The following is a 26,450-nucleotide window of genomic DNA, read 5'->3' as shown; positions in this document are numbered from 1 at the left end:
AATGTTCTGCCAAATGATGTCGACTCTGGATATTTGTGAACTGATTATAAATGCATACTATCCACCAACAGATAAAAGACCATTAGCTGTACTTCAGTTTTTCCAGTAAATGCATAACTATAAAACTGTATATAAATCAAATCATATTTACCACTGCCTTAGGCTATTTCAGAAGTACTTTTCTACAGGAGGAAAAATCCAAAAAACATGGCCTTACAATATAAAGATCACAAGGCACCAAAGTGTCTTTACATCTTATATTTAGTATTTAGTATTTATTTAGTTTAATAGGAACAAATATTAACCCTACTACTCAGTCAACAATAATACTGAAAATAGCTTAACAAAAACTGGGGTGATTGCCAGGGAGATACAGAAAGAGGGTCTGACAAGAACTGAGGCATCTCCTATCTGCAGAATTTACAGAAGTGGTAGAATGAAATTATTTCTGTGGGTGTTAAAGTGGAGGACCACAAGAGAACAAAGTCTGACAGGGCGATGTCAGAATGTTGGAGTCGGCAGCTCCAAGCTCCCCCCACTCCCCACCATACCATAACATCAAAACAAGCACCAACTGTCAGAACCAAATTTGTCAGAACTCAAAACCAAAGATTTACAGCAACCAACTCTACACTGAATCAAGGGAACATTAACTTAAAATGGTAGGCAAGCTTTGTGGCATTTTTACTTCTCCTTGCCCTACCCCATCTCTGGCACAGCAGCAGACTATGTTCCCAGAATGGGACCTTACTCCTTTGGCTCCAGAAAAAACAGTCAACCTGATTTGAGAATTATTGTCTAACTCTGTTCTAACCTGCCTGGGGGCTGCCTGAAGAACTGACACAAGGTGCAGTCTGTTTTGCCTAACTCAAGCTCTCTCAAGCTGGAGAAGTAACTGGCTTGCTTGTAAACATTTTAAGATGGAGGAACAATCTGTAGACACCAGAGGTACAAGATCACAGTTGAGACATACACTAGACCATTTGAGATCTAGAAGGAAATGTCAAGAGAGCTTCTTTGTGAAATTAGGGTAGTGAAAAGTACCCATGTGTATGGGGAATTAAGAAAGCCACAAGTATGTGCAAGACAAGACACAATGCTCAGAGAAAATCTTAAGCTTTCACCTTGGGCTCAGTGCAAAATCCAAAGACTATTTAAAACCTGGGTGCCTGGCCAGGCATGACTCAGCAGTTGAGTGTTGACCTAGGATCCAGGTGATCGGGGTTCGATTCCCAGTCAGGGCACATGCCCGGGTTGCGGGCTCAATCCCCAGACAGGGGCACACAGGAGGCAGCCGATCAATGACTCTCTCATCATTGATGTTTCTGTCTCTCTCCCTCCCTCCCTCTTCTTTCCTCTCTCTGAAATAAAAAAAGATATATTTAAAAGAAAAACAAAACAAAAAAACAACCTGGGTAGAAAGCAGATGAGGTCCACTCCCAGGCACACAGGGTGTAATGGTGCCCACAGCACAGCACCAGCTGGGACTAAGACCCACAGGCAATTAGTGAATCTTAATAAAGCATGAATACCTTGCACAAAGAAAACCCCCCACAAAGCATCTAAATCAGAGCAAGAGACCTCTTCTGGCCATCTTCCTGGTTGCTATTTTTAGGCAGTTCAACACTGGGCACAGTCTGGCACCACTGGCAGCAAGATGTTACTGCTGGCAGGGCGACGGACTCCAGCTGCTCCACTGACAGCCACTTTGAGCATGGCCAAGGCTAAGAGAAGATGGAGAGGAGGAGAGGGCAACTCCCACAGAGTAAAACACACCATGTGTGCCAGACGCTATGCCAACATCACCTCATCCAAAACTTGAACAACCCTACCAGGGAGGTAGAATTCTCATTCCACCAATGGATAAACTAAGGATCTGAGAGCTCAGCAATCCGTTACAAAGCCTAAGCCTATGGCACTATGGAAACTGAGAAAAATGCATTATCTACAGGGCTAAAGTAATGGATAAGGGAGCCCATCCTATCTCCACTCGTTACAGTATGAAGTTAGGTGGAACTGGTTACATTACACATAATAGTCCAGCTAAAAGGCTCCTGTTTAACATACAGCAAAGCTATAGATTTACCTGTTGGTAACCATTGCAGCTATTTTCATAAATATCTAATATGCCTATTTAAAGAGTTATCTATACCCAAACCCAAATTGCCTTCATTTTTTTGTCAGACTGACATCAAGTCAACTACAAAAGAGAATTTCAAAGCCTGCTATGCTAAAGAAAAAATCATGGGTGTTATGGGTTGAACTGTGTCTCCCAAAAAGATATGTGGAAGTTCTACCCCCAGTATCTCAGAATGTGACCTTATTGGGAACAAGGTAGTTGCAAATGTAATAATAAATTAAGATGGAGTCATACTAGAGTAGGCTGGGCCTTAATCCAATATGACTGGTGTCTTATAAGAAAAGGAAAATTTGGACACAGACAGAGAGGGAAGAATGCCATTTGAAATGGAAGCAGAAGCTAAGAAAGGATCAGGAAGGATTCTACCCAGAGTCTCAGAGGGATCATGGTCGTTCTGACAACCTGGTTTCAGACTTCTGATCTCCCAAACTGTGAGAGAATAAATTTCTATTGTTTTAAGCCACTCAATGAGTGATACTCTGCAGCAGTCTCAGTAAGAAACTAATACAATGGGCCACTGTGCACTCCGAGGTACTGCGCCCCCCAAGCAAGGCCTCTCTGACATAGAAACCTGAATGAAATCAGAGGTCCTTCTTAACTGCAAACTACACAGAACCAATCCCATATTCTTGGTTCTATAACAGAGGCAAGAGATCATGACAGCACAGAGAGCAGGGTACTGAGCCACAGAAGCTGGGGAGGAGTCAGGTTTGCGACCAATAGGAAGAAACACTAGGAAACTGTCCCATGGAGAGGGGGGTTGTCCTAAAGAATGCTATTAAGGGAAAAATTACTATAACAGACCATAAATATGTATTCCAGTCAAATCAGCAATTTCACATGCTCAGCAATGAATTAGTCTACTCTAGTATAATCTTTTGAAAGTGTATCAGCTCTGGGATCAATCTACAGCAACCTCAAGAATTAATAATATTATGAAACTTCGAAAATTACAAATGGGCCAAAAAAATGAATATTAAAAGTGGATTACCTCATTAAATAGTCTTGCTTCTTTGACTTCAGGCAGTCATCAGACAGCTATGAAAGAGTACAACCTGATTCCCAACGAAAAAAGAACTTTTGTATAAACACATTAAAGTTGAAAATAAAAAGGATACAAAATATCCCAATCATGGAAAAGTCACTAAAGAAAAAAATTAAACAGAAACATCTGAGAGGTTAACAAAAAATAGGAGAGGAAGTTGGGTCAAACAGAAAATTTCTAGCTTTACTGTAACTTTGGCTGTAAATACAACTGAGACAAAGCTCTTAAAGACAGTTGCTAAAGAATCAAGTGAACTCTTCCTGAGTCTTTTCAATCTTCATTTTTGACTGGTTTTGGTTCTGTCTAGGCTTACAGGAGTCCAGCTGCCCAAGGAGCGGCACCTAGCTAGAAAGGGGCCAACTAAGGTTAGACTACAAGCAGACAGATGCCTTATTAAAAACAGCAAGTAACTGATTATTAACGTACTAATTCCCACTGGATATCTGAACTTTAGCTGCCATACACAGAAAACAGATTAAAATAAACCTCTACATACTTTCAGTTCATATAACATTTCAAAGGCAAGAGATTGAAATCACCACCTGAACCAACCAGACCCTGGGGAACTGTCACGAGCAAACCACCCAAGTTGGCTGCAGCTATTTTCAAGGTAGCATTACAATGAAATACTTTCATATGTGCGTGTGTATGTGTGTGTGTATTTATACTTATATCTGTATCATAGAGCCCTGTCTCTCCCCTCTCAAAACTCTGGCTTTGAATTCCTACCCTTCACTGAAGCCCAACTCAGGTTCCATGTTCAGACTCCCCTTTACTTCCATTTTCTATTGTACTCACCATCAATCATTCAGTTGCATCTGGCTTAGTTGCCCTGTGCCAACACAGGGCAAAACTTTAATACCATGCTTTTTCACTCAAACAAATACTACTACTAAATGCAAATTTCTTTGCAAGAAATGAAGATGAATCAGACATAAAGCTTACTCTTAAAAGTTTAATAAGAGAACAGATTACAAATAGGATTAAAAAATAAAAAACACTAAGTGCCAAAAGCACTTTTCCTAGGAAAGCCCAAAATCAGGAGTGACTACTTAGAAAGACTACAACCTGTTTTCATGGAAGACGTTAAAATGAAAAGAAGTCATAAAGAATCATTAGAATTTGAACAAAAAGCAATGCAAAAGATTATCTAGGTCAGGGTCTCTCAACCTCGGCACTGTTTCAGACTAATTCTTTGTCCTAGAGGACTGTCCTGTGCATTGTGGGATGTTCAGCAGCATCCCTGGCCTCTACCCACTAGGCGCCAGGAGCACCCTCCAGCTGTGACGACCAAAAAGTCTCCAAGATACTGACAAATGTCTGCAGTGGGAGGAGCAAAACTGTCCCTGGTTGAGAGCCAGGTGAAGGAAAAAACATGCAAAGGTATGGAGACAAAACAGTACAGGGCATGGGAATGATGTGGTTGAAATACAGAGTCTTATAAGAATGTCTCAGTAACAAAGGCCAGCCTAAAAAGTAATAAAGTAATGAAATATGGGGTTAGAAAAGTCTGAAAACACACAAGGCTTCATACTTTTGGTTTTAAAGCCTGCTGCATTCTGTGAACAAAGAGTGACCAATGAAGGCTTTGACCTGGTGGCAGTAGGTCCTGAGGACTAGGATCTAATACTGTTTGGAGAGGACATAAAACGGCCGGTTAACGTCATTCTTTGTTGAGGGGATTTTAAAGGGCTATGCAATTAAACCATTTATACTCAATATTTCCCTCATCAACTAAAGGGTGGTGAATTCTTTTTCTGTTGAAAGTTTATACTTGCATGAAAATATTTCATAATTTTTCTTTAAAAAAGCTCATAAACATTTTTAGATTTTTTCTGGTGCTAGAAGCTATGTTTTGACTTTTAGATAGGCTGTATTTCAAAAGACATGGCTGCCTCATTTTATTCTTGAATACAAATAAGCCGCTTTTTCTATAAGCATTTATCAATTTGTAAATAAATTACAAAATGTATTCTATAGTTTTCTGCTGAGTTTCACTTACAATGAGATCATTTAATAAATACCTATTTATACCTGCTTTAACATTATTACATATTTATTTGGAGAATTCACTTCGAAGACCTATGCAAGGCACTTTTATATGTACAGACAAAGGTTTGGAAACAGGAAGGAGGAAATATTTGGCCAGGTAGAACCTTATCAATTCTGGGTACAATTTTCAATATTGTGGGCCAGACAGAAAAAGCTGTTAATTAATATCCAACATTTAGTGAGCACTTACTGTGTATCCAAGAGCTCTTCTCAGACTTTACATGTATTAACTCTTAATTCTCAAATCCACCCTGTGAGGTAGTGATAGCCTCCTCCATAAAGCTCTTTCTGATTGTTTTATCCAAAATAAGCACTATTTTACCTATGGGGAAGCTCAGAAATGGAGAGGCTAAATAATTTGTTCAAGTTAATAATTGGTCGAAGGTAAGCTTGAGATTAACAGGGCCTACCTCTCCTTAGACAGTGCCAGGTTCACCACCACAGGTCATGCTGGAGGAGGAACTTGGAAAAGTGCTCTTTTAAATTTGAGATACCACCCATCCTTTATTGAAGTAACTTCAGCCTTAATATCACTAGGGGTTTCCCTTTTTCAAATCTGATACTGTAAGTATCAATGTGGAGGCAACGCTGGGACTAACTTTTCATCTGACAATGGTCACACTCTGTTGTGGAAGTGGGCAATTCTAAAATAATATTTTAGATAACACAGTTGAGACTAGTCCATTCTGATAAGAGGTATGCCTTGATCTAAACGGATTGGCTATGCAGACATAATTAGTATTGCTTTTGTTTATTAAATTGGCAACAGTCCTGGGTGAGGATGAGAAAAAAAAAGTTTTGCTTGTTCATTTAAGTTGTGAGCAGAGCTAGAAAGAAATGAAAGTATCTGAAGGGTTTATTTAATTGTAAATACACATAGCATGAAATTTACCATCTTAGCCATTTTTAAGAGTACAGTTCAGTGGCATTAAGTACATTCACATTGTTGTGCAACTACAAACAGCATCCATCCACAGAACTCTTTTCATCATCTAAAACTTCCCATTCCTCCCTTCCCCCAGCCCCTGGCAACCATCATTCTAGTTTCTGTCCCTATTAATCTGACTACTCTACTCTAGGTACCTCATAAAAGTGTAATCATACAGTATTTGTCCTTTTGTTACTGGCTTATGTCACTTAGCATGTCCTCAAGGTTCATCCACGTTTTAGCATGTGTCAGAATTTCCTTCCTTTTCAAGGCTGAATACTATTCTAGTGTATGTCTGTGCTATATTTTGTTTATCCATGCATTCATCCATGGACACTTGGGTTAATTCCCCCTATTGGCTATTATGAATAAGCCTGCTGTGAATACAGCTATATATATAACTCTTCAAGTTCCTGGTTTCAATTCTTCTGGGTATATACCCAGAAATGGACTTGCTGGACCATATGTAATTCTAGATTTAATTTTTTGAGCAACCACCATACCATTTTCCATAATGGCTACACTATTTCATTCCCTACAACAGTGCACAAGGGTCCCAATTTCTCTGCATTCTCACCAATACTTGTTATTTTCTAGTTTTTTTTTATAGTAGCCATCCTAACAGGTGTGAGGTGTTATTTGTTGGATTTTAAAAATTATTATTCGAGGTTATATCCATGTCAAACAAGAGTAACTATTATTTGAAATTAAGCAATTCATTTTTTACTTGGTCTTAAGAAAATATCCTTAATGTCTGGAATTAAAAGAACAAGTACCTTAAAACAGTTAACTGTTAAACCTTCAATACTAGAGTAGCAGGTCTCTATTTTTTAAATATTTTGTGGATTTCTATAAGAACTTATAAAGTATTCTGACACGTTTTAATGAAAACATTTTGGTTTCAGTTTGACATTAAATTTAGGTGCTTTAATATATATTTTTTTAATCCTCATCCACGGATATTCTTTCCATTGTTTTTCGGGGGAGGGAGGAGAAACATTGATGTGAGAGAGACATATCAACTGGTTGCCTCCCGCATGTCCCCTAACCCTGGCCAGGGATCGAGCCTGCAACCAAGGTACATGCCCTTCAGTCTGCAAGCTGATGCTCTAACGACTGAGAAAATCGGCTAGGGCCTTTAACACCTTTTCAAGGAATTTTTTAGATAATTTAAATCCATGTGGTTATTAACACACAAACCAAACAGAATTCTTTAAGTTCTGTCATATAAAGTCAGCATAAATTTCTAAATTTAGGTATGAATTTTGCACAAATTTTAGGTTATATGTTTGGTGGCCTGTACAATTAACAGATAAAAAACAAAGAGTGAATTCTAAAAGTAGTTACTTGGGGAATAGTGTAGAACAAGGTTCCCATGTACAGGACATGGTTTTGTTAAAGTTGTATCAGCTGTGGTTACATATCCCAAACTATCCTAAACCAGATGAACTATTTTATAAAACTTGAAACATTGACAAGGCTCAGTCATAATACTTTTTATTTAGTCTATGAAAGCCATTTACCTTAGTGTAATTTCATCTGAAGAAAAATTATTTAAAACTCTAGTATTATTTCATTATATTTTAATTTAGTATGAATCACATTTAAAATGATTAAACTTAGTTATATTTTTAAAAACTAATTTAAGTATTTATTTTACTTGATCAATTAAAATAGAGGTTGGCCTGTTTCTGTATGACCCTCAGGCTAAAAATGGTTTTTATATATTTTTTAAAGGACACAATGAGACAGAGGCCTGACATGGCTACCATATTGTAAATAGTGAATTAAAACAAATCAATTTTTTAAAAAGAAATCATCTCTTTTACACTTTCATCAATAGCAATTTACATCACACACACACACACACACACACACACACACACACACACACACACTTCCCTTAATCTGAAGGGAACCCGGGCTAACCACAGAATTATACAAAACTGTTGCCTGGGCAGAACTATATTTCCCAGCCTCCCTTGATCTGGGTATGGTCATAGGGCTACTTCTCTACAATGGAATGTCGAGACAAGTGATGTGTGTCACTTCAAGTTAGGGATTTTAAGAAGCGATTATGCTTTCTCTAAATTTCCTTTCCTTTCACTGACTGAATGCTGAGGGTGATGAGTCCCTAAAAGATGTCCAAACCACCATCAGCCAGGATCATACAGTAGACACAGTAGACAATACATTTCTATCTTGTTAAGCCACAGAAATTTGTGTTATTACAGTTGGAGAAACAAACTGTAATAGTAACTAACATACATGTTGTATATTTGCTGCCTTTCATATTTAACTAACTTCTACTTAATTTGGAAGTTCTCCCAAGCATCCTTAAAAAAAAGAAAAAAAGCCTTTGAAAACAGATTGTTTATATTGCTGTAAGCCTTCTGTTTATTCTACCCATCAGTCTTTTCCTTGACAACTGGCTACTGTTGCACTTTTTTCTGTTTACTGTATGCTCAGATGAATTTTAATGTAAAGCCTCACTATAACTACATTTCAAATGAACCAAAATTTAAAACCATTCCTGCTCTATACATGTAGTTCAAGTGCTGATGTGACATTGAGACATTATCACATTCCATCCTATGACTATGTTACAAAAGCAGAAATTTAAAAGTGTATTGAAACAGCCCTTCTTCACTTCTTTATATATGGGCCAAAAAGCATGAAAAGAGCAATAAATTTCACTTAACCTTGAAACACTGTAGTATCTCCAAAACTAGAACTTCCCAAAACAATAGAACCTCGACATTTTCAAGAGCTGCATCTTGACACCATCACAGATTCAAAAATATGTCAGTTACGCCACAATGCATGCTTCTGTAACATGGATGCCTTCGCACATGACTGGCAAACTGCGAATGACAACAGTAATGGGGGAAGACTGTTGGTTCATGAGTCTTCCCAGCATGTTAATATTTGAAGCTATCAAGGGCAAGATTTTTCACAAATAATGAGAAAGATTTGGAGATGAAGACTTTAAGAAAAACGGTGAGAATCTTACCAAAGTGCCTCCCTTTGGTATAAATAGTGACAGCTGGCTTAATGGCTTCAAGGTCTGTCATGTTTCACTACCTGATGATACTGTGGACACACATGAAGGCTACGCCCTGGATCAGAGCTTTCATTTTGGTGAAAATGGCCTCTGGGAGAAGCTAATACCTACAAGAATCTACGTATCAAAGAAGAAAAACTATGTTCCAGGATAAAATAAAGCCTAGAATCATCTAGATATGATGCTGAGTGCATGTCACCCATCTACTGTGCTAGAATTTTTATTTGGATTGTCATGTGTTTAGTTAGTGTTCTGGTTACAAAGTTACATTGTTTTAAGTAGTCTCACCTTAATCCTATGTTTCCACAGCCCTATTATATTTAGTGTGATTTTGCAGAATGAAAGGTTTCTGATGAATGCATATATCCCATTACAGTAGATATTGCACACCACGAACTGAGATGGTGAACTGCACATGCCAAGCAAATAGGCAGAATGACACACTCCAACCTCACAAGGTTCCATTCAAAATCCTGTAACATGCCTGACAAATACTATCTCATTTAATCACAGATTACTACACCTTGAAAACAACCAAAAAATTATGTGGTACCTATCAAATAGTGGAAACCTCAAATACAGTCCAAAAAGGCTACAAACACATTCTAATTGTTCTTCCCAATTTACGATATAATTGCTTTTAACTTCAGCTTCATTTTGACAACTTTTGCTTAATCTGCAAATGGTGTAATAGATCCTTTCTGTGGCGTCTCTTCCAATCCAAAGGCACACCATCACCCACTAGGTCTAAGTAAAACCAGTTTGCTTAAATTTTGAATACATAAATTCTTTATGGGAAGGCATAATCCTTTCCTTCAGAGTCAGCTTTAATGAAAACTGCCTTACAGAAGGCAAAACGACAGCATCCTAAATATACAGGACTATTTATAACTACTATTTAGTTGACATCTCCAAAGCTGTATTCCTTATGACCAAGCAAACTGACAGACTTGAAGTTTTGCTCATTTTGATCCAGAGTCACAGGGAATCCAACCCGCTCTACACTGTGCTTGCCCATATACCCTGTGTCCCATCTCTGCCAGCCATAGCCTCTCTTAGGATTTCTGACCCTGAGCTTCCCCCAGGAGCTTGGGTTTTCCCACTGCTGCCACAGTATATTCCTAGATGGAGCTTCAAAGGGATATTATTTTGGTGTGTGTAAATTTTAGGTGTCCTTATTGGCATGAAGTAGTAAAATAAAACATTGTATGACCCCTTCTCTCCCCCTCCCCTAGCTATTCAACACCATGAATCTATCAAATAAAATGTAGATAAGTCATTTTTCTCTGCTCCCTTCATTTCTGTTTCTGTAGATATTCATTTAATACCTGTTAGGTCACTTCTCCCCTGTAATTCACCAGTTTCTTTTTAGGAATCCTATCCTTGGCACCGATTTCAACAAATATAACATTTCTGAAAATTTGAGACATGAAATTCACTCTTGATTGAATATCAATTTCCCTAACACAGTAAAATACCTCTAACCTGGCACTTCTGAAATACCAACAATGATAATTCGTGTTAATAATGACCTTGAAGTACTTCAAACTTCCAAAGAAACTTCTGAGTCAAAGGAATATTCAGTTATATGCCATACAGGTGGGGAAGGGGATAACTAGATGAGATTTCATGTTGTTAACTTTGTCCCTTTTTTCCTTGATGGTATCAAAATGTCTTGCCCATTGCAAGATCATAAAATTATTACCCTACACTTTTTTCTAGAGTTTGTAGAGTTTAATATTTTATTGCATCTTTTATCTTTTAGAATTTTTGTTTGTGTAGAGATCAACTTTTCCCCCAAACGGGTAGTCAATTGCCTCAATATCATCTGTTAAATAGTCTTTTTTCCATCAGATTAGAAATGCCACCTTTACTGTCTAAATTCCCACAAACCTGTCAACTTATTTCACTTTTTCTGCTTCACTACCTACTTGCTTAATTCCTCTGCCAGCAGCATATTGTTCAAATTATTAACACTTTATAGCACATCAACTTTCTAATAAAATAAGTCTCAACTTTTTCAAGGTTTTTTTCTACTACTCAAACTCTTTTACTTTTCTCATGTTAATTTTTCTCAAGTTTCCCCTCAAAAAATTCCATTGAGTTTCTTTTTTTTTATAGTAAGATTTCAAGTGTTTATTATTTTGTTCTTATGTTGAATCACAAGCACTAGATAAGTAGAGCGGCTGCACAGTTGGCCCTTGATCAACTTGGGGGTTAGAGGCACCAACACCGCCCCAATCGAAAATCTGTGTATAACTTTTGTTTGTTTGTTTAAAATATTACAAATATCCCTTTTTCTCCCCAATGACACATTCCACCCTGTCCCATCCCTCTCCCCAATCCCTCTCCACACATTTGTCCATGTCCTTGGTCCGCATATAAATTCTTTGGTTAATCTCTCCCCCTCCTTCATCCCTCTGACATTTGTCAGTCTGATCCATGCTTCCGTGTCATTGAATCTATTCTGTTCATCAGCTTATTAAGTTCTTTAGATTCCACATATAAGCGAGATCATGTGATGTTTGTCTTTCTCTGCCTGGCTTATTTCGCTTAGCATATTATCCTCTAGGTCCACCCTTACTGTCCCAAAGGGTACGAGATCCTGCTTCTTTACAGCTGCATAGTATTCCATGGTGTATCTGTCCCACAGCTTTTTTAGTTTCTTTTGAACCAGAATCCCATAAAATTTATGGATGCAATGAAAAACAGTATTTTTACATTATTGAGATTCCCACCCAGTAACAGGCAGGTAATATAAAGTCCCCTTTAAAAAGACATACAGGCGCACACAGAAATACATGTACATAATCTTTTAATGTGACTATAACCAGTGTCCTGTCCCCACACTAATGAATTTCTAAAATCACAAAATCTTAGAGCTAGAAGGACATTACAGATCATTTAGTCCAAAGCCTCTTGTAATCCCAGTTATGTTTACCCAAGCCTACTTAAGAGCATCACTTCAGCCCGGCCGGGAGTGGCTCAGCGGTTAAGCATCGACCTAGGATCCAGGCGATCAGGGTTCGATTCCCGGTCAGGGCACATGCCCAGGTTCTGGGCTGCAGCTGATCAATGACTCTCTCATCATTGATGTTTCTAGCTCTCTCTCTCCCCTCTCCTTTCCTCTCTCTGAAATCAATAAAGATATATTAAAAAAAAAAAAAAAAAAAAGAATCACTTCAAAATTAAAATATACCTTTTACATTCAACATAATCATAAAAGTACTATTTTAATCACATAAAAGGCAGAGTAGTGGGCTACATTGATTGAAGACTGCTTTGAATTTAGGAATCCTTTCAGAATAAGATGCCTACTTGGGCTCAAAGGAAAAAACACTGAGTATCATAACTGCATACACTGGAGACACCCCCAAGTGCTTTTAGACACTTATGTTTCCAAAGTAAAGTCATTTTGTTATGGTGTTGTCTGGGAACCAAGCTTCATAGTACCAAATCATTCCATTCCCAAATGTTCCATCATATTTATTAAGAACAAATCCAATAACAATCTCCAAATGAAAGAAGCCTGAAACCCAATTCTAAATACTTTTCTCAAACCTGGTTGCCCATCTGACCACCTGTGGAGTTTCTAAAAATACGATTGCTTAGGTCTCACCTTGGGATTCTTCTACAGCAGGCCCAGCAATGCTAGAGCATTTCTTTCTTTCTGCTTATTGTTGTTGTTTTCAGCTGTAGTAGATTCTGTTCTCAGCCAGAGTTAAAAACTACTACTCTAAAATATTTAACAAGAAAAAAGCCCCATATTATATCAAGTATCCCTACATGAGAAGTGGAGGTGGGAGTAATTTAAAAAGCATATTTACCTCTTCACCAGCCCAGCAACATTTGCTGCTTATCAGAGAGCTATGTTCCTATATTATACCAAAGTCTTGAAACAAACAAAAAAATGCTAAAAGAAAGCTTTAGACTATTCACAAATAGGTGATGTCATTATAGTACTTAAAACACCTTTTTCTTTTCTCCCTTGAAAGCAACCATCTACCCCATCTCATCTCTAAGAGACAGGAAAGCTGGCATTCACTTTAAAAATCGCAAATATCTTTAAGATTTTAAGTAAATTCCTCTTTTACTTTGTAAAATAGAAGAGTGAAAAGCACGTTCATAAAAAGTATAACTAAAAAGGGAGATCAATGATTTGGCTATGACATGACATTAGATGAAATTTCAAAGAACTGTTGCTTCTATACTGAAGAGAACTGCCAATATACTTATGCACCCTCTAAAGGTAGCACAAAGGCAAAGAAAGGCTGATACGCTGAAGGAAAAACTTATATACAACAACGCAATATGCAAACTAAATCAAAATGTTCATAAGGTCTAACCCTCCAAGAAAATGATCTCACTTTCTAATAACACCACTGAACTGAAGCCCCGTGTGACTCACATTCCTGGTATGAGTGACTCATATACCTGTTACCCCTAGGAAAAGCACCTGAAAAACAGCACATACAGCTACACAGAAATTACATGATACGTAATTAGTGAGGGTAAAGAATGCATTAAATAATCACAGTAGTGCTATGCAAAAGGAGGTTCATGAAACCAAATCATCCTACAGACAACCCTTCCATGCTCCAATTTTGGCTCAGACAAAAAAACTTTCTTACATTCTGTAAAGTCTTTTTGTGAAAGAGATGTCCAGTATTTTCCATCTTGAAAAGAAAGGCAACATGCAGAGAAGTTTACCACCTTACAATAAAGGGAAACTAAATTTTTTAAAATAAGTACTGTGCTTTGTCCAAGCAACAGTCAAATAATTTTTTATTTAAAAAACAAAAGCATGTGAAGAGATACGTATTCATGGTTTTCATGGAATCAGTTCTGACAATGTACAACTTCACCAACATCTTTTCTTATGTGGCCCAAATCAATGATATAATTCCTAAACCTTTAACCTTTACATCACATGACTACATGAAATAGCAAAATTCAAGTAACAAATATGAATAAGGGAACAACTGTAACCCCAAAAGATGAGATGATGTATGTTTCTATACACTAACAAGTAATTTGCCAAGAGATTAAAACAAGAAAATAATAAAACCCCTTCTCCAAAGTTTTACATATGAATGATTTCTATGCAAGCCACATGCCTAGCAGGTACTAAAGAGCAGACTACTCCTGGAGTATTTCAAGCAAAACCAGCTTACTAGGGGAAAAATAAAATAAAAAAATAAAATCCTTCCTCAGTAAGTATTTCTTCTGAAGTATTGCTATGTTAGAATAGATTAGCTGAATTAGCATATCTTTTAGTACATTATGCTTTTAAAACTTAATGAAATATTTAGACATATATTCTAATCTTGAAAAAACGACAATTCAGACATAGTAAAATCACATGCATCTTTTAAAACAATCTATATATATATGCACATGCGCGCGCGCACACACACACACACCACTGTAGACGTCGAAATTTCAATGAAGGTCTGGGAAAATAATGCACTACCCTCTTTTAAACAACCATAAAAGCTAAATTTACACTTAAGATGTACTTGTAAGCTTGTTCCAAAATCTGGACTTCTACTTTGCCCAAATACAATTAAAATTTAGGTTGGTTGCAGGAAAATTATTCTGCCTAAAAATTTTGTGAAACTGAACTCCAATTTCATTATGTCTCAAAGCTTACTACTAATAAATAGCTAGGATGGATTACATTAGAGACAATTCTCTCAGGAATTTTAACCTGACACCAAGCTTTTGTTTGCCCACACTTAAGAGTTGAAAACACAGAGAGGTGACTTTGGCTTGCTCAGTAGAAGCCTAGTTATTAAATACACACTATTAAAGTTTACTAGTATTTCAAAATCTTTCCTCATAGTTTTTGTTCCTCTTCCCCTTTATTCCTTTACACCTCCTCAACCTGCAAGAAATCAAAACAGGTATCCCCAATATCTTAGGGGTGTTTTAGATTTAGATTCCAAATTCAAAATATTTTTCAAAATTTTACTTGACCCCAAGCTATGCTAAAAGTTAGTCAACCACCAGTTTTTTGAATATTTTATCCCCCCCTTCTTATAAACTTATCAGCAGGAAACAAATTATCTACAGACAAGTACAACTAGAAAAAAGACTGCTTGGTTCAATTCAGGAACGCCAGTAAACAACCTTAGGTGGACCAGGAAACCACTCACATGTTCCCTATTCGGAATTTCCACTAAGTTCTGTAGGACAAAGTTCTTACATTCACTTTCAAGCTTTCATTAACTCAACCCCATGCTTTCTGAACCATTATTTAAAATTCTGAACAGAGATCTGCACAAACAATTCAAAACACATGAACTTTATCTTAGTTAACTAAAATACTGAGCAACTAAAACCTCCTACTAAGTGGAAGAGTCAGGGCAATCCAGGCAAAATGTCTCCTCACAGAAGCAATGTACCTCAAGAGCTCTGTGTAATTCATCTTCAATGAGTTTTTTCTCTTGAAAATGCTCTTACCTACAACTCACTGTTCCCAGAATACACTCAAGCTGATTTAAGTTTGAGAGCACAGATTTACTAAGGTTTTAATAGGATCATTTCCTTAGTTTAGCCATTTAAGGCTAGTAGCAAAAAGAGCATCTGCAAGTGGTGTTTGAGGGATTTCACCTGGCACACGGGGAAATTTGCAAAAAGGAAAAGGGCTGCAGGAACAAGCTTAGAGCTTATGTAGATGTAAATCACCTACACACTGGCCTGGCTACCAAACCAAGGTTCCATCTGAATAGATGTCTAGGTAGCTAATTGATTTTCTGGAGATGAGAATTAAAAACAGACTCTTATACTCATTGCATACTACACAATTTTACCTGTCACTAAGAAAAGGACACGTCTAATCCAGAAAAAAAAAAAGTCATTTTTCCTTCAAGGAGGGCAGCGGTTGGAGTCATCTGCAGGGGATGGGATTGCAGGAAGGGGGGAGGGGGAGGGGGCGTGGAATAAAGGAGTGCTAAATAGAGAGGCAGCGAGGGGGTTTGCACAGGTCCCCACACAGGCCACTGCGGAGAGACGACGAGGAAAGAGGGGAAGATGTCTCACCAGGGGACAAAACCGAGTGCAAACGGGCTGGAAGAAGGAAGGTTCCCCACCACCACCCAGCCCCAGGAAAAGAGCTGGGGTGCAGATAAAAAGCTCTAGCAGCTGGTTACCTTGGGATACAGGGGAAAGGGACAACGGGAATACAGAGGTCTAGAGACGGAGGGAGGGAAGGATGAGGCAGGGTCTCTGATAAGTGCGAACCAAGGATGAAGACAAACAGCGGGACTTGGGCCTCCCTGGGCCAAAAGGCGTGGCCAAGGTTCCAGATCAAAAGACGGTCTTTTTTGAGATGCCAGGGGAAGTGCGCGGCAAACCTCTCCTTCAAGACCCCGGACCGGGCCCGTCTGAGGGGCCCACCTGCGAGGCACCTCGAGGGCGCAGAGTGCCCCAGAGGGCTCCGGTCTCGCCCGCGGAACCCTCCGCAGGGCGGCTGGCCAGGCCCCCGCCCCCATCCCCGCAGTGTTCTTACCTCCACACCTGCCCCATCTGCAGCAGGTGGATGACCGACTGCCAGATCCACACGGAGAGGCGACACAGGCGCTGCGCCCCTGGAGTGGCCGGGGCCGCCGCTCCCGGGCCGCCGCGGGCCGCGCCGTGGCCGTAGCCGGCCCCCATCATGGGGGGGCCCCGGCTGCTGAGCCCCTCCACGGCGCCCAGCCCGCCGCCCGTGTAGTCCTGCACGAACCAGCGGAAGCTCAGGCTCTGCACCAGCAGCGACGGCACCAGCACGAAGAAGAGGGTCAGCCCGAAGTAGCCGTAGTCCCCCTTGCGGTAGTAGTCGAGGGCCAGCCACAGGTCGGTGCCCACGTCCCCGAAGAAGACCAGCAGCGCCAGCACGATCCACAGGCAGTCGAGCCACGGCCGCTCCACCTGCGGCGGCTGCGGCCGCGCGGCCGAGGGCGTCGGGGGGTGGCGGTCGGCGGCCGCGGGCGGTTGCAGCGGCTGGTCCCCCCCGTCGGCGGCGGCGGCGCTGCGGCGCGGCTTCTTGCCCAGGAGGGAGCGCAGGCAGGCGGAGCGGCAGCCCCAGTAGCACGAGGAGGTGTTGCAGCAGTTGCAGATGTGCAGCGAGCTGCTCTCGCCGGGCTCGTTGCCGTCGCCGCCGCCGCCGCAGCCACCTCCCCCGGGCTCCCCGTCCTCCTCGCCGCCGCTGCCCACCGCCTCGTCCAGGTTGTGCAGCTGGGCGAAGCCCACCCCCACGCCACCGCCATCGGATTTCGCCGCCATCTTGACTCTCTTCCCAGCTCCGGAGGTTGGGGGGGGAGGGACGGGTAGGGGGGGGGAAGAAGGCAGGGAACGGGGAGGGGGGGAAACGAATGGAGAGGAAGGGGGGCGGGGAGGAAGCGGGGGAGCAAACGAACGAGGGGGGAGTGGGCCAGGGAACCCCCTCCGCTTCCGGGTAGTTGGCGTCACTTCCGGGCGAGCCCCCCAATCGCACGGCGCCCGTAACTCCCCAGCCCTACCCTCCCGGCCAAGATGGCCGCCCTCCTATGCCTCAGCTGCTGGGCGGGGGGCCGGGGGGTTCTCCCCGCCAGGGCTCCCCTTCCCCTCTTCCGTTGACCCCGAAACCCATCAGGTTGACCCCTCGGCGTTTCTGAATCCTGCTGGGCCGAGTGAAGCGGTCCAAAGTGATCCCTGGAGGGGGCAGTGCCAGACGTTTTGGGGTCCCCTTCCTCAGCGTCGCAGCTCACAGCTTTCCTCCTGGAGAAACGCCCCCTAACACCCTCCCGGCTGCTGACGGCGGGGCGGGACCTCTGAGGGAAGGGGCGGAGCTAGTGCAAAGCAGGTGATTGCGTGTCACTTCCGGGAGATAGGATGACCTCATTGTGTAGACACCCCCCCCACCATCAAAATGGCTGTGTCTCACCTCTTGGGCTGTTTTTTTTTTCATTCTTTCAGAAATACCTCTTACTCTTTTCTTATTTTGAGGGTCTTTAGAAATTACCTAAGTCAGTTTAGATTCCCACACACAACTTAGGGATTCTCACTGACACCTCCTTCCTCTTACCTCTGTTGCCTCCCTGATTTAACTGTCACTGAAAACTTTATCATCTTTTGTAATAAAGTTTCCACAACCCCCTTAAGAAAACTCCAGGCAAAAGTCCAGTTAAAAATCAGCCGGATTGCATCTTGAATGTTGAAGCAAAGATTAGATTGGCATATTGTGACCTTGAATGTATCATCTTCCCCATTGATGTATTTCCATCAACTTTTTTTTTTTTAAGTATGCGATTTTAAAATTCTGTGACCTTCATTTGGAAAATTCAGAACTAGCTAGTGGTTAAGCTGAATCAGTTACTTTCCCAGGCTATTGGAATGTGTGAAGGTTGCCTTTTAGAATTTTTTGGTGCTAAGGCTCTGTCAGTAAACACGGCTTCCTATGGGTAACAATGTTATCAATGTGCTATATCATTAAAGTAGGTGCAGGGTACACTGCTTCATCCTAACTAACAAGTTACAAAAGTGAAGCAGCACTGAATGGATTTGAATTACAATGATCTTCCAGTGAAAGTATATCCGAAGCCATACCGAGCGAGCTACATGGTTACAGTTGTTACCCATCAGGTGAAAGGAACATTCCGAAGTTAAAAATAGAAAAAAGTTTCAACACTGCATTTTTCTTACTGACCTTTCTAGATTTTTGTACTCACTCTTCTGATGCTGACTGCTTCCTCCTTCAGTGAAACCTTCTAATAATGCCGATAACTTTCTCTTAGGTAGTACTTGTATGGGTGGCATTGAAGGTTGTGGAAGAAAAGTGCCTTTGAAATTTTCAGTCATGTTATTTGGATGCCTGATATTTAACTCTATAGCACTTAGTTAAGTTTTGGGAATGGCGGGAAAAGACAAGGATTCCACATTTCAGGACCTAATTTTTCATGAGTATTTATGCCAAGGTAAATAAAAGCTGCAAAGACTTTACAGAAAGTGCCCATCAAGAATTTTTACAGCAGTCATTTGTTTGGGGGGGGGGGAGGAATAATTCCAAAATCTTTTGGAAACAAGTCACATAGCTGTATCCTTTTATTTCATACTATGACTTAAGCCTCTTGTTACTATGGTAGTAATACTTCTAGCCAGCAGGTAAGGGTTATTTCTGCACGTAGATGAGATTCTGTTTCTTTGCTGAATTTGAATTAATAACACCTGAGAAAGACGGCATAAACGTTCAGCAGGATTGCCCAGGTTTAAATCCCAGTTCCACTAAAATAATGTGAATGATGTGAGCAAGAGACTTAACGTCCTTAAACCTCAATATCCTACATTCTGTGATGGAAATAATAACGTCTTTCTTTGAAAAGTTGTTGGAAAAATTAAAGGTGGTAATCCATTCAAAGTTCTCACCATGACACCTGGTAGATAGTAATAGAGAGTAAGCACTAAGTAAATGATAACTGCTATTATTATTATTATTATTGTTATTATTATTATTGTTGTTGCTATTATGTTTGCATAGTACCAACATATAGCTACTTAAATTGTATCATTCAGATTTTGTATCTCTAGTAAATGAAAGCATTTTTAAATACATCTAGGAAATAGGTACAATTAATTTGTGTTTCAAAATATATTTCCTCCACTTAAGCCAGTGAGGCTTTGAAATGAGATACAAAAGCAAGCATATTTGTGATTCCTATTTCTCTGTGCCCTAAAAGAACATAATCTACTAGTGAAATTAGCTAAGTTATACTCACTATATAAGGCTGACAAATGAAATTGTGTCAAAAGTTCTTTCACAATTGAAGTTTCAAGTAGATTTATGGGATTCACAGACTATCAAGTGATTTCAACTTTATATTTGCTGTTTCAACAATTTTATCATTCTGCATTATTTGGAAGTGATACACCGTAGAACCCAGGAGGGTCTAAAATGAAAATCTCTTACAATGATAATACAGCTGTCATGAAACTCACTGAAAGGTTAACATAAATTTGGACTGTGTGATGAATGGTACTTTTTTTTTTAACCTAGAGTTTTGGGACAATTAGGTGTTCCAAGTAAGTTTATCACTTAGCACAGTGCTGAACACATAATGAGCTCTCAATAAATATTGGTTAAATGAATTAATTAGATTAATTTTCCAGATAACTGAAACTTACCCTTTCAAGTGTCCCCCTCAATTGTAGTTTACATTTTGTGATGTAAATCTTCATAAAACTCATTGATGTGTTACAGAGATACCTCTATTCTTTAATAAATGAGGGGTGTGGGGGAATTAATAAAAGAAATGCATTCGCATTGTCCAAAGGTCTGCTTTCCTAACAGCACATCAGTTAACCCCTTCCTGATGATCTGACCTTAAGGTAGCCTCATACTAAGAGGCTTTGACATCTATGGGCCTGCTAAGGAGCCAACCCAGGCCTACTAGACATTTTGTTACTGTTGTTGTTTACAAATAACATATTTTTAAAAGTCTCTGCTTTTCATAGTTCAGTCAACTAACACCTTTGACCCCTGTTACTTCCACTCAGATATAGGCTGGGAAGCCAAACCTCAGGGCATGTTGGAATTTCATGTAAAATAATAGTGAGTAGATTTTTAGAGCCTCTTCTATGAGTAAAATAAGACAGATTTAATCTATGGAAATTGTGGCATACATTTTGGCTATTTAGAGAAACCTTTGGGGGTTTTCTTTCCACTTCTCTGCTGTTTTCAGAACAGCAATGGAGAAAGTTAGTATTGAATGCTATTATGTATTAGACACCATTCCAAATATTATTCCATTTAATCTTACAACAGTCCAAAAGGCATGGAGGTTGGTGTCCCCATACTAATGGTCTAGAAAACAGCCTTGAGTCTACCAAATGACTTAGCCAGAACCACACCTGTGGGAGGTAGGGTGCCCGTGGATTAGAGTCCTAGCAGGTTTAATTCTGAAGCCTAAACCATTGCCCTGGGCCAGGCAGTTATTGGCCCTAGAAATGAAGTCAGTGTTACTGTATTAGTCACTGGAGGGACCCAGTTAGGATGCTGTACAAATCTAGGAGACAGAAAGTGTGAATTCCAGCATGGAGATTTGTCCCAGCAAAAGCATCACAAAGGGACTTCCTCACAAGTCTTCACCAGGTTTTCCTAATTTGAGCCCGAGTAAAACCTCAGAACCAGCAGGTTGATGTCATCCCTTTCAATTTTACTCTTTGTTACCTTACTGTCTTCCATAGAAATGGGACTTCTCTGAGCACTGCAGAGGAAGCTCATAGAACCCATTACCCCTTGAAGCTCCATTTCTGTATTTGATGTTAAGAGTTGAAATTTCAGCAGGCACTGTCAGACATTCCTGCTGGTGTTACAAAATGGTACAATTTCTATTGAAGGAAATTTCACACTATCTGTCAAAATTAAAAATGCAATCACCCTCTAAGACAGCAGTCCCTCTTATGGGAGTTTATAAATATGCTTCTGTCAAAAGTTACCTGTGGTCAAGGTTATTCGTGGAGCATTGTTTATAATAAAAAGGGAAAAAATGAAGAAGAAAAGAAAAAACCGAATGTCATTCCAAAGGGAAACTAGTACACAGAATACCACGCAGTGATATTGAAAATTTATAGTTTTCTTTTTAATGATATAGAAAGAGTTGCAGGATATTTTGTCATGCAAAAAGAGCAAGCTTTGCCCTGTCCAGTGTGGCTCGGTTGGGGATTGTCCTGTGCACCGAAAGGTTGCCAGTTAGATTCCCAGTCAGGGCACATGCCCTGGTTTCAACTTCGAGGCCCAGTGGGGGGGAGGGGGGGGCGTGCAGGAGGCAGCCAATCGATGTTTTGATCTCACATCGATGTTTCTCTCTCCCTCTCCCTTTCCCTCTCCCTGTCACTCTCTCTAAAAAAATAAAAATCCATTTAAAAAATCTTTACAAAAAAAAAAAAAAAAAAGAGCAAGGTGCAAAACAGAGCATTTTCTGTGAGAAACGGGGAGGGTTAAGATGATCTACTCCTATGTGCTTGTATTTGCATAAACAACTCAGGAAAGATACCCAAGAAACAAGGTGATTACCTATAGGGTGGTGGTAGTGGTGGGAGAAATGGTGTAAACACGGGCAGTGATGGGAGGAAGACAGCAAATGTTTGGAAGACGGTTTTGGGGGGGAGGAGTGTGCAGCCACACGCGGGGTGCAGGGGTAGGTAGGAATGAAGGGGTAGGAACATCTGTATTTCTTTCTGGACAGTAACACCACTTGGGAGTAGTTCATAAATGTTTTTGCTCTCTTAAGAACCCTGACATCTGTGAATTAACTTAAACCCTTTCTGCACTTCCTTGTTTTACCCACTATATTGTCTAAGTGAAGGTAATGAGCCCCGTGAGTTAACCCCCACAGAGCAGAGTGCAGCGAATCCATCACACATGCACATAGACTGTGGGGATCAACTATTCACGCTCAGCCAAGGGAAGGTGAAGAGAGAGCAGTTCCAACCAGCTCACACAGGCCACTTGGGGGCGGGGTGGGGGGCTCGGCTCTGTTTCTCTAAGCACAGTAGGTTAAGCTCCATATTTGAATTACAGCTCTGTCATTAACTAGCTCTAGGATTTCCAGCAAGGTACTTTCTTATCTAAGCCTCAGTTCCTCAACCATAAAAATCAGGAGAATAAAATTTGTCTTAGTGTGATTTGTCGTGGTTTAATGAAATAATGTGAACAAAAAGTACCTGCTATTGCCTGGCCAGTGTGCCTCAGTGGTCGAGTGTTGACCTAAGAATTGAGAGGTCATGGTTCAATTCCTGGTCGGGGCACATGCCCGGGTTGCAGGCTCGATCCCCAGCAGGGGGGCGTGCAGGAGGCAGCTGATCAATGACTCTCATCATTGATGTTTCTATCTCTCTTCACTCTCCTTTCCTCTCTCTGAAAGCAATAAAAACATTTAAAAAAAAAAAAAAGAAAGAAAGTACCTGCTACTGAATAGGTGATGGGTGCTAGCCCTTCCCTGCTCATGGTGCCGGATCTTTATGAAAGTCTTCCCCATCCCCAAGCCCCTGGTCCCACATTTTTTCCTGGTTTTCCAGCACTGTGTAGGGTTCTTGTGAACTTTGCCTTTCAAACTAGAAATTGTGTGATGGGACAAGCAATCACACAGCCTTGAGTCTGAGTTCCCTAATCAGCCCCTTACTATGTCACCTGCTCAAGCTACGTCGACTCTCAGATTCATCTTCCTGATGTGTAACGTAGTGAGCATGCTGTCCCCCGTGCGAGCTTATTCCGATATCAGTGCCTGGTGCACAGTAGATGCTAAATAAATATTAGTCCTGCCTCCCCAGTCACTCCCTGTACCTGTTTCCAAGGGCTGCTATAACAAATCACCACAGACTTAGTGGCTTAAAGCAACACAAATTTATTATCTTACAGCTCTGGAGGCCAAAAGTCCACAATGGGCCTCAGTGGGTGTCAAGGTGTCAGCAGGGCCAGGCTCCTGGAGGCTCTAGGGGAGAGCTCCTTTTCTCTTCCAGACATAAAGGCTGCCTGCATTCCTTGGCTAATGTACTCTTCTGTCTTCAAAGCCAGCAATTGCTTCACCTCTGCTTCTGTCATCACATCTCTTCTTGTAGCTGTGATGCTCCTTTCTCCCTGTTTCCTTTACAGAAACCCACCCAGATCATCTAGGATAATCTCCCCATCTCAAAATACTTACTTTAAATACACCTGCAATTTCTTTTGCCATGTAAGGTAACATAGTCACAGACTCCAAGAATTAGGGCATAGCTGTATTTCGGGGCTGTTATTCTGCCTACCACTCTATAAATTCTTCCTGGTGGGCAAATCTGAGCTCACCATCCCTGGCCTTCAAGTAGACTCTGTCCAATTTTCTTACCACTGTGATACCAGACCCACTTGGTCATCCCAGACCTCTAGCCAATGACTCACTCACAAACTCCAAGACCAGTGAGCCAGAATGAATTTAAAGAGCACTTTGTGTACAGCTCCCGTGTTACAGACAGACAAAGAAGAAGAAAGTGAGCATAGAAGACAGTCATTTAAAGTCACACTAGTTCACAATAACTCAAGGATTAGGGCTTAAATTTCCTGATATTCAGGCCAGGATATTTAACACTACATGATGTGAATTATGCTGATTCACATACTTTATAAAGTTGCATAGATCATTCATTTTCAGTTTTTGCTGTCTCCTCATTTCTATTTCTTAATAACAGGAACACTGAACTTAAATAGCGAAAGACAAAAAAGTAGTTTGACACCATTTACCAGTTCTATGACTTCAGACAAATCTGAATTGAATCTCAGTTCTCAGGTAGAATAAGAACATTCATATCTGTCCTACCACTCTCCAAGGCTTGTTGTGAGAACCTGTAGGCTTACTGGGTGCTTTATAAGTCATAATGAGATGTAAAAAGTATAAGGAACAGTTTTTATCCCAGTTGAGGCCTCCTACCTAATCTCCCAGACTTTGTTTCCCATCTAGCCTACTTACCCTCATCAGGCTAACAAACCTAAAATACTGTCATACTAGTGTGAGAACAAACAGCTCACTATTGCCTCCTGTACAAAATCCAACCATGCCCTTTAGTTTTCAGATCTATAATCTTGTTCCCAGCCTACATGGCCAAACTTAATATTCACTGTTGGCCAGAACACACCCTCATCAGGAAAATGTCCTCGTTTTCCACACGTATCCAGCTCGTCCCTACACTGGAGCTTCTGATCCTGGTTTTCCTTCATTCACAAAGTCTTTTCTCCTCTTTGTCTGTTATCCAAGTCAAAAGTTCAAGTCAATAAACTTTCAATAAAGGTCTGCTATGGGGAAGGTGTCATAGCTGCAACAGCTCAAAATCACTCTCATCTTTCAATACCTGTTTCAAATCCCACCTTCTTTAGCAAGAAATTCCATAATGACTCCAACACAGAGTGATGTCTTCTGAGATCCAGTAGCATTTAGAATCTCTGCCACATATTCTAATTTATTCAGATGTAGTCTTGCATTCTCTTCATTTGTGTAATGATTTAAAAAAAAAAAAAATCAAGTCATCAGGAACTGCCATTTTATCTTTTATTTTAAAGAATAAGAATCTGAGATATTTATTGAGTATTACCCAAGGAATCCAGAAGCAAGCAAAGCAAAGTATCTGGAACTCCAAGAGAAGGGTATGGACACATGTCAAGTAGAGGAAATAACATGTGCAGAGGGAGCCACATGAAAGAGAAGTGGGGCTCATGAAACTCACTTGTTTACAGCATTAGTTGCAGGGAGAAGTGTGAATGGAGAGGAGGGTGGTAAGTGTAGACTGAGGCCAATTTTTGAAGATCCATAAACGTCAGGCTTAAGACTCTAAAGTTGATCCTGTAGGCAGTGGGGAAATCAGAGAAGTGACAAAATCAAGTTTGCATTTTAGACAAATAACTGTGATGACAGTGTAGAAGTTAGAACAAAAGTTGACAACAAGTGGGCGTCCTAGGCTGACTAATTAATTGGTGTCTGTATAAACCAGCATCTTGTGGTTCAACACTCATTAGTGGAGACAGGGAGGAACTAATATTCTTTTGATAAAAATCATATTCTGAAACATGAGATTTTCCTAGCCCAACAGAATAAATTATCTTTTTAAAAATTGGCGAAATAGTTCTTTCATTTATATAGTTCTCCTTCACTCATAGTTCTATTTTATGATTTTCTAAACTAAAGCACTTTAGGGGAACATATTAAAGAATTTAAAATTTAGATACTAAAATTAGTCACTCCTTCCAAATAGTCAGCATTACACAAAGCATTATTTGGTTTTAAAATTTCAGCAGAATGCCAACTTTCAGTTAATTATAATCACACATAATCTTTGGGAAGAAATTTTAGCAAAATATATCTGCCTGACTAGATTTTTTTTTCCTGCTCCAAAGCGCTGTCTACTTAGGCATATGTACAGACAGACCCTAAGATGACCCTCAATGATTCCACTCTGAGTGTTCACACTTTTGTGTAATCCCTTCCCTTTGAGTGTGGAGGAAATGTCACTTGATTCTAACCCACAGAATATGGAGGAGGGAGGAGGTGACATGATGTCTCTGATCTGGGTTACATTACATTATATAAGGCTCCATCTTAGCAGGCTGGAGCTGGAGACTCTCCAATGGGCTGGATGTAACCAATAGCCACATTGAAGAAGCCCATGTGGCAAGGTGAACCCTAGGATTGGGGTCTCCTGCCAATAATGAGCAGGAAGCCAGGACCTTCAGTGATATAAA

The 26,450-nt window shown here is 40.4% G+C and overlaps 1 protein-coding gene across 3 annotated transcripts in view; it reads right to left on the bottom strand.

Moving 5' to 3' along the window:
- Nucleotides 1–17,497, bottom strand: part of XKR6 (XK related 6) — a 203,916-nt gene extending 186,419 nt beyond the window's left edge. For 2 of the 3 annotated variants that reach the window (XR_015714404.1, XR_001602991.2), the window contains exon 1: nt 16,743–16,828. Coding sequence is in view for 1 of the 3 variants with exons in the window: in XM_087816561.1 (XP_087672687.1) it covers nt 16,743–17,497 (755 nt within the window). In the remaining 2 variants the exon portion in view is untranslated. Of the gene's footprint in view, nt 1–16,742 lie in introns of all 3 variants that reach the window. The other variant, XM_087816561.1, reaches the window with a different exon arrangement.
- Between the last annotated feature and the right edge of the window lie 8,953 nt (nt 17,498–26,450).

This window comes from Miniopterus natalensis, chromosome 4 (assembly GCF_054644295.1).
Source record: "Miniopterus natalensis isolate mMinNat1 chromosome 4, mMinNat1.hap1, whole genome shotgun sequence".
Lineage (NCBI taxonomy): Eukaryota > Metazoa > Chordata > Mammalia > Chiroptera > Miniopteridae > Miniopterus > Miniopterus natalensis.
This window is presented reverse-complemented; position numbering and strand designations above follow the sequence as displayed.